The sequence below is a fragment of the Daucus carota genome, chromosome 5 (assembly GCF_001625215.2).
Source record: "Daucus carota subsp. sativus chromosome 5, DH1 v3.0, whole genome shotgun sequence".
In the NCBI taxonomy this organism is placed as follows: Eukaryota; Viridiplantae; Streptophyta; class Magnoliopsida; order Apiales; family Apiaceae; genus Daucus; species Daucus carota.
Genome location: NC_030385.2, coordinates 38,086,503 through 38,100,171, shown reverse-complemented (window position 1 = coordinate 38,100,171; position 13,669 = coordinate 38,086,503). Strand labels below are relative to the sequence as shown.

General features: G+C 33.1%; 1 protein-coding gene across 6 annotated transcripts; it reads right to left on the bottom strand.

Moving 5' to 3' along the window:
• Window positions 1–227: 227 nt before the first annotated feature.
• Window positions 228–13,578, bottom strand: LOC108222127 (DDT domain-containing protein PTM-like). Of its 6 annotated transcripts, none has more exons than XM_064092801.1 (11): window positions 13,441–13,578; window positions 11,475–11,550; window positions 8,731–9,547; window positions 7,873–8,550; window positions 6,414–7,434; window positions 5,459–5,753; window positions 3,180–3,304; window positions 2,600–3,066; window positions 2,432–2,460; window positions 1,280–1,798; window positions 228–1,181 (listed from the first exon to the last, which is right to left on the bottom strand). In XM_064092801.1, exons 3-11 carry the CDS (start codon window positions 9,471–9,473, stop codon window positions 496–498), a joined length of 4,563 nt encoding a protein of 1,520 aa, XP_063948871.1. In that variant the 5' UTR covers window positions 9,474–9,547; window positions 11,475–11,550; window positions 13,441–13,578; the 3' UTR covers window positions 228–495. The 6 variants fall into 6 exon arrangements, with proteins under 6 accessions (XP_063948871.1, XP_063948872.1, XP_063948874.1 ...); XM_064092802.1 differs by having other exon boundaries at window positions 8,731–9,517; XM_064092804.1 differs by lacking the exons at window positions 11,475–11,550; window positions 13,441–13,578 and adding an exon at window positions 9,722–10,024 and having other exon boundaries at window positions 6,414–7,105; window positions 7,226–7,434; window positions 8,731–9,517.
• Between the last annotated feature and the right edge of the window lie 91 nt (window positions 13,579–13,669).

Below are 13,669 nucleotides of genomic sequence, written 5' to 3'. Positions count from 1 at the left end.
AATCTAAACATTGAAGAACCTGGGAAAAAGGAGGAAAAAAAACATAGATAATAATTCCGATGCAACTGTTCAGGAGAAATCATAGCAGTAAAAGAATGATGCACCAACATAGAAGATATGATATACTGTAATGTTCCAGAAAAATTTGAGAAAACTCCAAAATTTATGTCTTGCATATATCTTTCTTCTATAAAAGATTAAAATCGACTCCTTCAAGATCGTCGATAGGCAGAAAAGCATGCTTATTCATCTGTCCCAAAAAAAAATCCGGCTCATAAAATCATTATACTCCCTAGCTGACCAATTATGGTATAAGGGATATATCATATATCCTTGTGTATAGTGCAACTGCAGTTCCAAGTCACCACTCTGAGAAAAATAAGGAAAAAGATAAAACCTGTTTCTAGAAACATTTAGTTGGGAGCTCTTCCCATGCGAAAATTACTAGCTCTAAGTTTTAATGCTTTGACACCCTACAGTAATTGACATCACCAACTACTGCCACTCCCGGCAACTGATGCACCTCCATGGCCACTGTCCAGATGATTCCTCGACTGGAGAGCAATGCCTGTGCATCCACTGCCTGCATATCTCGCAACACAGATCAGGACCTGGTTCAGCAAGGGAACACATCTGACATTGCACAGCACGAACAGGTGGGTCACGAGAGACATAGTTCCGGGGGTCAAACTCCATGTCTTCGCGATTCAAGGCTTCATTGTCAGACATCACTCCCTCATCCAGGTCATTTCCAGAGAGATTCAATCCTTTGCAAGATTCAGCTGCAAGAAGCAAGGAGTTCTCTGCAATATTGGCGGATAAGTCAACAGAAAAATTGTACTCTGGCAAACAGACCATATTATTGTTCTGCATTAAATGCCTCCCAACAAATATGTTCCCCGATCCGGGTAAGGAGTTCATATCAACTTGTGGATCCTCAACCCTTGAAAGAGAACTGTAAGGAGTGGCACCCTCTATGCTTAGACGTTGATCATCCACTCCTAAGCTTCCTTGCTTTGGAGCACTTTTGCGCAGATTTCTGCCCTGGGATGCAGGTTTTTCAACTGGCTCAGTGTAAGGGCAAACGGGTGACTTTATCCTACGGCACTTGCAACACTTAAATCCCGTCAACTCAAGTAATCTCGACTCATCAAGCTCGAGAGCATCAGCATGATACCATTCTGCAAATTCAGTCATAACAATGAATTAGTGACATCATAGAAATAGATTAGCATATATATACAGAGAATGATGATGATGCCATGATTCACATTCTTACTGTTGCATGTTTCACAGGAAATATACATCAAATCCTTATTATACGCCTTCTTGCAAAGGTCACATCTAACATCAGATGGATTCGGATTGCCCTTTAGCAGAATTCTCTTTAATCTAAAATCGATCCCAGTTCCGTTAAAACCTTTCTTCTTCCATACCAAACCCCACGAGCATGCCCTGCTTCGTGATTCTGCTTTTGCATTTGAGCCCTTTCTAGTCGGTTTCTCAAAAGAGTGATTAAGGGCTTGATGCATAACAGAAGAATCCCTTATATTCCCACCTTTGCAGACTGTTGGTGTATTCTGAGGATTTTCTGTTTGTGAGCTGGTGGGAGTATTGTTGGTTACAGTTAATGCATTCTGAGTTACTTTAACTTGCAAGCAGCTGGTATTAGCAACATCATGGTTCTCTTCTATTGCGACAACGTCAATATCGTAACAAACCTTGCAAGTTTCAAGGAACTTCACTTCCTTGTTCATGTTTGGAGTTGAACTAACCATACATTGTGTATGACAATAACCTGAAAGCAGCAATGGCTAACAAATAAGCTGTAATTAAAAAAAATAAAAAAATCACTTCACGGTGACAAATGATAAAAAAGCCTGGCATGTAACTAGCACACAGGAGATGATGCCAAAACAAAACCGGGAAGTACAAACTTTCCAGGGTTCTATTTTCACCATCAGTTTCATTACCACCGACACTATATAAGTGTTTAATCCTCCATGCTAAGACAAATTCTCTGCGGAAAAGAATATCTTTGACATAACGAAAACATGTTCAGCTAATTTTTTTTACTTTGGACGGCTGGTTCTGTATGACAATTAATAAACCACAATGTAATTTTCAAAGAGCAACACTTCCTAAGATCTGTCTACTTGTTGATGTCACACATATAAAGCATCAGAAAAAATCGAATGCAGCTGCATGTCCCTAAGTCACAACCAAGCAATTTTAGGGACCAAAAACTTTCTAGTGGTCTCTACTTAAGTCGACTAATCATGGAATCACTTTTCAAACTTCTTCATGCAGAGCTTCACATGTTATATCTTATGCAAGAAAACAATTGTTTAAACAACAATTTACAATATTAACAAACAATATGTGTAAAGCAGAATTATGTCACGGGCTGTGACTGTAAATCACTACAAACCTTTGCATCTGGCGCACTTCACAGCATTCCTGAAAATCAAAAAAGATAACTTATCATTATACAACCAGCAGATGATTAAAAGAGCTTAGGAAAAAAAATGAAGTTAATAGTGTATTCTATTCTGTTACTTCATAATAACTACTTCGAAATGGTTATGGAAATAATTACCCAATTAAAACATCAAGATGACATGAAGCACAACGACAGATTTCCAAATTATCTCTCCTCCGCAAGAGGAAAGAGAAGATATCCTTTCGGGAATCCTTCAACTGCCTCTTTTGCAACTCTGATAATTCATTCACAGCCTTCTTAGCTGGTTGGGAAGGCACTTTCTCCATGTTATCTTCATATTCTTTAATTAAATATAAAGGGAGGTTTGTTTCTAGAATCCAATATATTTGTTTTCCAGCTTCATTTTTTTCTTCTTCTTCAGCATTCTTTGTTATACGTAAAGGAAGATGCTTTTGACTCCTAAAATCCACAGCATACTGACTTTGACTTTCCATGTAGCGTTTATCACAAATGAAAGCATTTCTATAAAGGGAAGCTTGCGCGTCTGAACCTTTTCCATCCAGGTTCTCCTTTGTAGGACGAACAAGATCACCCCATCGCACTTGACTGTCAAGGTACCTGATCTGAAACAAGTACCAGATTTTATTTCATTAATAAGTAACTTAATACTTTACACTTACAGATAGTGCTAAGTCAGAAACATATAAGTCGTTCATTTGATAGTAATAAACCACACCTGCATTGCAAGTTGTGAAATATTCATACTCATTTCAACAGCAGCTCTCCAAACAAATCGCTGGGTCCTTTTAGGGATCTCAACACCTTCGACATAAGAGACACTTGGAATTTTACGAGACTGGCCTGTGGCAAAAAATAAGTGAAGTTTTTTATTCTTATGCACACATGAAAGTTATAATATATATGATTCAGCTGATCTAAGTGATTCAGGTCGGTCAAAGAATATTATCCTATTCATAACAAATTCTGAAGTGTGCTGACTGATGAGTGCTGACATAATGTCAATGTAATAAATTAGTAAACAGCTTCTATGAACTGTCTTTAACCACCACATAATAATGGTTTCAAAATAAAAAAACCAAGTTGCATAATTTAAAAACATGTTCGCCAAGGGTCAAATTCTAGATATATAATATTCAAAGAGTTCATAATATTAACCTGAAAACACAATAAATAATAATATAAAAATCTATACATAAGCCAATGATAAATTGAATATTTAAGGACTAAACAATCTTTAGATGATTCACTAACTTCTTAAAGAAAACAATAAATATTTATATAGTAATCACATTTGTTATTAGCTTTCTAATTGTTTATACTCAAGGTTCATGATAGGAAAAGGACATAAAAGTGAAAACAAATAGGAATTTGTAAATTTATTATTATATAGCTTAAGAGTATCTGATGGTTGTGGGGGTCTAGAGAACTACATATGATAGTAATTTTTTTAATTTTATACAAATTATATAGTTAACGATTACCCTAGCTTCATCCTTTTCTCGTTTTTTCTCACAATTCATCTTTTCTCAAGCACCCGTTTGTTAGGTGATAATCATAACAAATCGTTTACGTATCATACAAACACATATGCTGACCCAAAACACCTATATATTAATTTTAACATAATTGTCGGCATTTAAAACTTATATACTAACAGTAAAATATTTTTATTGTTACATTTAAAGCTATAAAATGTAATATCAATATATATATATATATATATATATACACATATACATACATACACGTACATACATACATACATACATATATTAGGCAAACGATTAGAATATATACATATACACACACACACATATAATATATATGTATATAGGCCAACATTCCATGAAGGTCGTTCTTATATGGAGTTCTGTAATAAATCATTATAAATCATTAATTTTTTTACAAATTCTATTATTATATACATATAAAATGTGATTTTAGTATAGAATACTATGACATATATATTATAAATAATTTAACACTTGAAATTTGAACATTGATTTTCAAAACAGGAACAATATTTCTGAAAAATTATTATTCTACTGTAGAATCATGTTGCAATATTGCATAATTTTCAACGATTTTTCGGGGAAAAAATTTGTATGATTTTAATTTTGATTTACTAATTAAATTTTTTAATTATATTTCATAAAAGAATATAATAAATATATGTATTATGTATATATTTATAATGGAGTACTACGGAACTCCGTATAAAAGGGTATGCTATGGAGTGCTATTATATAAAGTAGGTATTGACTCCAAGTCGCATATGAGATGTGTTATGTATATAGACTTACTGCATTTAGATATAGTAGGACTACTTCTTTATGAATGTACTTCTTCGTTTTGTAAAATAAGTATATTACTCATTTGCCTATCATTTTTCAAAAAAATAAATTCTGGTGTTTATACCGAAGTTTACCAAAGTGAGGCTAATACATAATATCATAGTTGCACAATTTATGTTTTGTATGCCGATTATTAAAATTTGGGGTCAATATATTGATAATAAGTTATCTTTTTAATCAACTATATCTCCACTTTATCGTGAGTTATACAATGTAATTTTATTTTACAAGATGTGCGTTGCATGACACAATAGTAAACTAGTTTTCAGTAGTAACATTTGAGTTATTATACTTATTTTTTCAAAAGGCTCTGAATTAGATTAAGGATTAATAAGGAAAGATAAATAAATTTTAAATGATTTAAACAAATATTTAATGCTTATTAAATTCATTAATATTCATAAATAAATTATATTAATATGTTAGCCTACTCTAGAATTAAAATTATATCTATAAATTTAAGTTAAAAATCATAATTATCTATGCAAAAGTATCGGTCTACTCAGAATTCCAAAGTATATTTTTGTGCTACTTGTTCAAAGCAAAATTATTTACAATATAATAATTACATGATTTATCATAATTTCAAGATTTAATATAGAGATTAGGCAAAGATGATTATGTATAAGGATTGTTATACCTTGTCGAGCTGATTTTTTGGCCATAGAACACGGTAGCATTCCTCTGTGAAATACAAGCTTTGACACAATACCTCCTCGCCACCAAATGAAGTGCTTTGATCTATCCTGATCATTGTCAGTGGTGACTACAGGTATATTTCCTTGTTTCCTACCACGCCTTCCACCAGGGCCACGTTTATGACTTGATCCAACAACATTTGCAGTATTCTGACTGACAGCAGATTCAACTGAGCATTCATCAACAAGCTTAATCCACTCCCTCTTAAAAGCAATAAGACATATGTTTTTCTCAAGCTGCAAGTAAATAGCAATAAGGGTCAAATAGCAAAACCAAGCTTATTGAGGAGTTTAGACACTGAGGTGCGATTCATAATCTAAATTCTGTAAGATCTTAATCTACACAGGCAACTAGAAATGGACATTGTCACTATTAGCATGCCAAAACAATTTAATATAGATACTCCTACTGTTCCAAATCACTTGAGACATTTATAATTTATATAGTGCGACATATATCAAGGTTAATTTTATAATAATTTATCTTTAGCTAATACATTGATTTATACTGCACATTACCATATAAACTGTTACGTACTATTAAACTATTAGTATAAAATCAAATAAAGCATATCAGTTTTCGTTTGAATTTGAAAATCAGCCAACTTTATTATTCAAACTCAGTAGGCAGGGACGCAGTAGGCTAGGATTGATGCAAGTGCATGGGGTTTATCCACTACCATCATATGATGAAAGCAACGAATTATATTTCATGCTTCAACACAATATGAAACCACGCACATGGAAAACCAGAAGAAGGAAATGATAATTGTTAAAAGTAATTGGAGTAACGAAATTTATAAGAATATTGCAATCGAGGAACAGGTAGGGCACTTTAAATAATTAACGAGGTTTGAACACTTGACTCAAATTAGCAACAAAAAAAAGAACACTTACCTGAAGCAATAGACTCTTTATCTGGCTGCTAGTCAAAGCCTGCTCAACTTGTTTACGCCACATTTTTCTATATATTGGACTTCGAAAGGGCCCAAATGTTAGGCTATGCAAACTCTCCTCTAAGTTTAACATATATGTCACAATGCCATAGAGACTCCTCTCTCTGTCCTTCGTAAGACATATAGCTGAATTCTTCTTCATTGTCGCTCTGATGGCATTTGATGCAGCTGCATTCAACAAGCAACCTCTCTTGCTCAGATCGGCCTTGCAATTAAGGCACCAACCACATTTTTCCCTTGGGCCTTCCACAAGCTTATTTTCAGGATCCGGCCAAAAATACCAGATGGTGGCTGATGAAAATGCTTTTTCTTGCAGTGAAATTTTAAAATGTAATTCAGAAGATTTATATTCAGCAGACAAATCCTTGAGTTGGACAAAGGCAGATGCAGCTGATGCAGCATAATCACCACGAGTGTAATGATTTATATATGGCTGATCCTTTAACGGAGTCCCGGTGTACTTCGGAATATCAATTGTGTCACTAGAGCTGATGTTCTTGGAGGTACAAGAAGCATATTGTATTAGTTTCAAGTTTTCACCTAAGTTTAGATGGGCTAAGTAACATGGATCAACCTGCTGGCTTGTCAACCCAAAGGCCTGTTCTTTCGTACCCTTGCTCTTTTCCAGCGAGTCTGCCATGTTTACGGAGTCAAAATCAGTAATGGAACAGGCAACCTTCTCATTCTCAGGTAGTTGAGAGACATCAAAGCTCTTCTTACCCAAAAAAACATATGATGGAGCAAGACACTCACCATCTTCCATTTTACTTTCTGACTTTGTAGGTGTTTCAATAATTGACTGATCATCCATCGAAATTTTCCAGTACTGTTGAATTGCCTCGCACAACCCTGCATACATAGTATTATGCTGCACTGAAGAATGAAGCGTGTGCAAGACTCTTTGGATGTCATTTTGATGGTAGTATCTGATGCATATATCTGTATCCGACAAAATTTTAATCCTGCCACAAAAAAAAAAAAAAATTAGACCTGACAAAAGCAATAAAAGAAGTAAAACTGGGAGGTAATAAAAAAAAAAAAAAAAATCTCCATTACCAGTTACTTACGCTATTTGACTTTGTCCATGAACTTTAAGGTTTCTAATAAATGGCACTAACATATTATACTTTTTCACAAGAAGGTACATATAATGATGTAAAAATATTTATATATAAAACAAAAATTGCAAAAGAATAATACGATGTACGGGTATCTTACTTAGCCTTAAAGTCGATAGGACAAATAAATATCAAGAGAGAGAGTAACAATAGTACTGGGCCTAACCACAGGTAAAATAGGAATTAAGAAAAGGAAAACATTGGGCCTAGAAAACAGCAGAACACGACTACAAAGGAGGTAAGAAAGAATGAAGCGACTAGAGCATATTTAGTTGAACATACACAAGTAAATGATTGCACGTCCCCAAAAAGACCTGCTCATATGGATCAACACCAAAACACTCTGCTCCTCTCTGGCACATTTCCTTTGAAATTCTTGGATCGATCCTTTTAGTAGTACACTCTGGACAATACCATTCTCCTTCCGGCATAGACCGTTTACTCACACCTACACACCATGAATGATACACTAATGGACACCCATCACAGCAGAGCAATTTCCCATCCATGCCACACAAGCGACATTCATAGTCATTTCCATCATGATCAGCACCGGTGCTTTCATAGTCTGAAGAGTTGGAATTAGTTGACGACTGTGTCTTGCGTTCGTCATCGTCAATAATGTCTTCTTGGTCATAGCAAACAGAAGTTTTTGGTGATCTATGATGGTTTCTTCTTGGTCTACCTTTAGAAGCATCTACAACCTCCTTATTGGTGATCACTTTTAATGCGTTATGCATGTCAATTTCTGCTCTAATCTCTGCAGAATCTAGAGCATCATCACACAATTTCCGTAAAGCCATCAATTTACTACACACAGACAAAGCATAATATTCCTTCCGCAGAGCATTAAAATAAAATTCTTTCCACCTCTTCCCCTCTGAACATTTTGAAATCATTAGGTACTGGACTATGGAAATTGGCCAAGTCAATAAATCAATCATGCTCCAGTCCATTGACCTGTAAGCACAAGTTTGTTAGCTATAATTAACACAAGTGCATTAGGAACAGGAGGTTATTATTGCTAAGATGATAATGTATGGTTCTTGCATACCCACTAATTGTAACATCAAACTAACAGTAAAATTAAATATAAATACCTATCTACAGATAGATTGAGTAAATGGTTAATATATATACCTTAGGTATTTTAATGCAAGCTCAGAACCATCCGATTTGAGGGCTTCAAAATGACGCTGCAAGCAATGCATAAGAGCAACATGAATGGAATCTAACAGTGTGTTTTGGACTGAACAGATGAGTGATCCCACAAAGTCGTTTAGTCCAAAGGGTGACAAACACAGCGGGATACTAAAAGAACGTAAGAAAGTATATACACAGAGTAGATCTGCAGCACATTCCTCAGGAACTCCTATATTCCCTGTAGAAGGAGGCAATACTGGTGGTGGTGGGACAACTGAAGACACTTTGTGAGCACATTTGCAAGCTTTAGTACAGGTGCCACAGTTACTTGACACACTTTGTGACAGAGATTTAGCCCCAGCAACAGCATTTCCCAACTTTGTGGTGTTCTCATTTGCACATTTATTCAAGATCAATTTATCCAATTCATTTCTCATAGCATCCAATTTTTTATCAAAGGCATTATCCCTGATTAGTGTCCGTCTCACCTTCCGATGCCCCATATATTCGCAACTACCATCAAGATAGATAACTCTATACTCTCCCTTGGCACACTCCACGACCCTTCCGAGAATGATGTCAGTTCCCTCAACATCTTTACTCACATATGACCCCAGCAATGCTTTAAAACTAGTCTCAATAGACCGCCTCTTCACATCTCCATCTGTCTCAACACTCAGGACATCCTTTCTTTTCCGTTTTGCCCCTCTTCGCTTCAGTCCAATCCCTTCAGAGTCCATTAACCAAAATATCGAAGCCCTAAATTTCCGAATCAAAGATAAACCTTCAACAAAAAGCTTAATCTTTAATCAGGCTGATTGAGCAAAAATCAAGCAGAATTAGTAATAACACATAAATAGCAACAACCGATATCAGGCTCAATTTAATACACACTACATCTGTCAATCGTATTGATATCGTATACACATAAATAAATAAACATACAAAGCAGCGGAAAGTTAGAATTCTAGAGTTATCGGCGGCGTACCCTCAATGTTTTGTATTTTATACATATACTTGTCCACAGCGGCGGAAGGATAATGCGTCTAGGGTTGTTGGTGGCGTACCCTCATTTTATACCCGTCGCACCCTCAATTTATACACATCCACATACTTATTCTTACGTAGAGTTGATGTTGTCCTAGTGCAATTCTAATTTTCTTTACGTACCCGCATGGGCCTTTTAAATTCTAAAATTTACTCTTAGTCAGGTCAATAAAAAAAAAAAAATCTTTTATTTATTTTGAGAGCAGGGGAGGGGGGATACAATATATAAACCTTGTTACAAGAACACATTACTTCAAATTAACTTCGTTATGACGTCCATAAGAAAATTACAATTATTACGAGTTTCAATACACATTAGCATTGTGATATATTAACTTGAGATGATCTTATATAATATAGTTATTAAATTGTATTGCATCTATTATTAAGCATTTAATAGGATTAAATATCAAATAGGTCACTTAAGTGAAAATTAAATATAACTTTGTTCATTGATCTCAATGAGGCGTCATTTTAATCATTCAACTTGATATATATATCACTTTGGCAAGTCTCGAATTAAAAAATAAAAACGAATAGTAAAACTACACCTAAAAGATTATTATAATCAAAAAAATAACGGACACTCAAACTATAGATAACGTTTTGTTCCTTAACAGTATCATGTAAGAAACAAGAGTTTTGCTAGTTTTGATATCTTTAAAATTTTGAATCAAAGACAATTAATTATACATTAAAACAAATAGTACATAATTTTTTTAAAATCCAAATATATTATCTGAGACATTAGAATTCACAACTTTTCATTTGGTTGTGGTAGCATGAAAACAAATGCGGGAAACTCAATAAAAGACTATTTGTACGTGCCAAACACATAGTTCGATGTACCTCTGTATTATTATTATTATTATTATTATTATTATTATTATTATTATTATTATTATTATTATTATTATTATTATTATTATTATTATTATTGTGACTTTAATAACTCAAATGATATCCCGTTAATATCAATGATTAAAGTGATATATGGTCTCCACTTCAATAAACAATTTGATATTTAACCCACATATAATATATAAACATCGTAAGTTTATTATTGTGTAAATTTATGACAATATGATTTTCTCGATTATACTAATTATACACGTAACTACTATTCGAAGTGATTAGTCAATAACTAGATATTCATGATCATGAAGGAAAGGTCAATTAATTAACTTTAGAGTACAATCACATATACACGACATGTCCAGCTCGTGTATCTCATCTACTATTGAGAATAAAGAAGAATAAATAGGCCGCATTGATAAAAAATCAGTTTATAAAGAGTAAAAATTACAAGGATGTTGAGAATAATAAAATTTTGATGTAGGAAATGGGTTCAAAAGACTAAAATAGGCGTGAATGTATGATGCAGGGCAAGGAATGAAAAAAAGTTAATTAATAGTTATTTTATGCTATTCTTAATAATATAGTTTATTGTAATTTATCATGAAATTTAATTATATTAAACAAGTATATTATGAGTAATTTTCATGATTATAATGTAAGAATATTAAATTATTTATTTCCTTAATTTATTAGATTAATAGTATATAGTAGATACATATAATAATCAATTTTCTTTTCATTAAGAATTCACTTTGTTTCCAAGTAAACGAATTTATATAACCAATTGCTTATGGATATGAAAAATAGGAGATGTATTGGAGGATTCATTCAGGTACCTTTCTCTGAGAAAACAGGTCATATTCCCTGTTCAATCCTTTTTGATTACCTGTCGTTTCAACCTAATCTTCAAGCCTAAACAATTCACAAGAGCTACTAAAGTTACCAAGAAAATCGACACTGAACCAAGAGGAATGCACAATTTAGATGTGACAAGAATCATGGATACATAGTATTTGATGATGTCATTTTGCACGAATGTTGTGGTACTCAAGGTTCAAATTTTGCAACTTCATTATTTACATCACAAAGGTACTGTTACTTAATCATATTCACATGATTTTAACTATCGGTCATCCATTAATTCATACAAGAGAAATGTGTGAAAAATTAGATGATCACGAAAATCTAAGACGAATCAAGCGAATCTATTTTATGAATAATGCATCAAGTTGATAAAGCACATAAAACCTTTTGTTTGACAAGAATGTAACGTGGAAACTCTAAATTTACAAGCAAAAACGATTTTGAAGATTATGTAGATGTAAATGTAGATGAAAAAGAAATTAATATGTTGAATTTGTCGATACTAGATTAGACAACGCGGAAACGGCAAAAAAAGAATGTTTATAGATTAAAGTCTCTAACAGACCGTTTGGTAACATGCATTTCATTTCAAATGACAGGATTTGAGTTGTCATTTCAAATTCTCATGCTTATATTAATATTTAAGTGTATGGATTTCAAATGAAATCCGAATCCAGGTTCCGAAACGGGCCATAAATTAAGTGTCAAGTAAACATCTCAAATAGTTTACATTGACTTCGCTATTACTTTTATGGTTTTATAATGTCATCGATGATATGATATATCTCATGACTTCCAAAAATTCAAGTCTAAATAAAAAACGTCTCATTTGAAAATAATGAATTTTTCAGTTATAATAAAACTCAGTTGTGTTAAACAAAATTGTGAGAGGAATTATTATACACAAAGAATTGATGGATAGGCTTGCAAGTTTGACTAAAGTCTTTTAAACCTTATGGATCTATGCCATATTTCTACGAGTACATAAATGTTAATAGATACATCAAAATATGTTCCCTAACCAAACAAATAAAAATAAAAATCAACCCTAACCGAACAAAAAAAATCAATCACACATCTCATAGGATAATACCACATTTTAAAAGACTTCATAAAATTTACAGCAAATAAATTCAGATTTTAAAGGATAATTTGGAAAAAAATGAATACTAAAAGATTTTGAAAGACTTTTATAATCTCTATTTAAAAGCATTAGGTTTTTGTGGAGTTTTGAAATTGTTAATCGAATAGCCATGGACTTTAGGAAACCAATATAATTCTAACAAATGCAATGTCAACACCCTTGAGTGAAGTCAAAAGATTAGCTCCAACTAATTCTGAGCAGCTACCCATATACCACAAGTGATTTCCCTGGACTTTATTGAAGTTTGTTAGTTGTGCTGATTTTCTTAAATACAATTAAACTTACTTTTATATCTCAATACCTTTACAAAGGAAAATTTTATTCGACATTAGTCATTTATATATGAAAACATATATATCATCCCTATTATACTCGGACCAGAAAAAGCATTCATCTTGCATTCATTTTTCTAGGTTGCATTGTGCAGTGTATTTTATTTCTTGTATGCACTTCATCTTTCCTGCATTACAATCCGTGATTTCACTACGGTAAACATTCACTACTAAGTTAATTCCACGTTACCCAGGGCAATCTTAGAAAGACTTTACGGTTCCAATCCTTACTCCTCCGCAATACTACATAACATAAACATAAACTACCAATTTTTTAAATATGTATCCTCTTCATGTCAACTATGCAATAAATCTATAAAAGGACAAGAACAAACATGATAATCTTCTGAGGAAAACTCTACACACAGAAACACACATTATACACACACATTATACACACACATTATACACACAAATACTACAAATATGCCGATAAAGATATATAACATAGAAATAAGGTACCTGTGTTTGGAGTTTCCCGCCATTGGATTTATATACGTGTAGAGATTAGGGTTTTTGTTTTTCTTTAATTGGACAGGAAAAGAGGGTTTAGAATGGCTTTTATACTTACAGCTATGCTTACGTAAGTTAGAGTTTATCCGATGTAATTAGCTAATTTGTAAACCTCTAACTAGGATTAGGGAGTTATATAATTGGATAATTTTTATTGGTTTTGTATATTTATAATAAT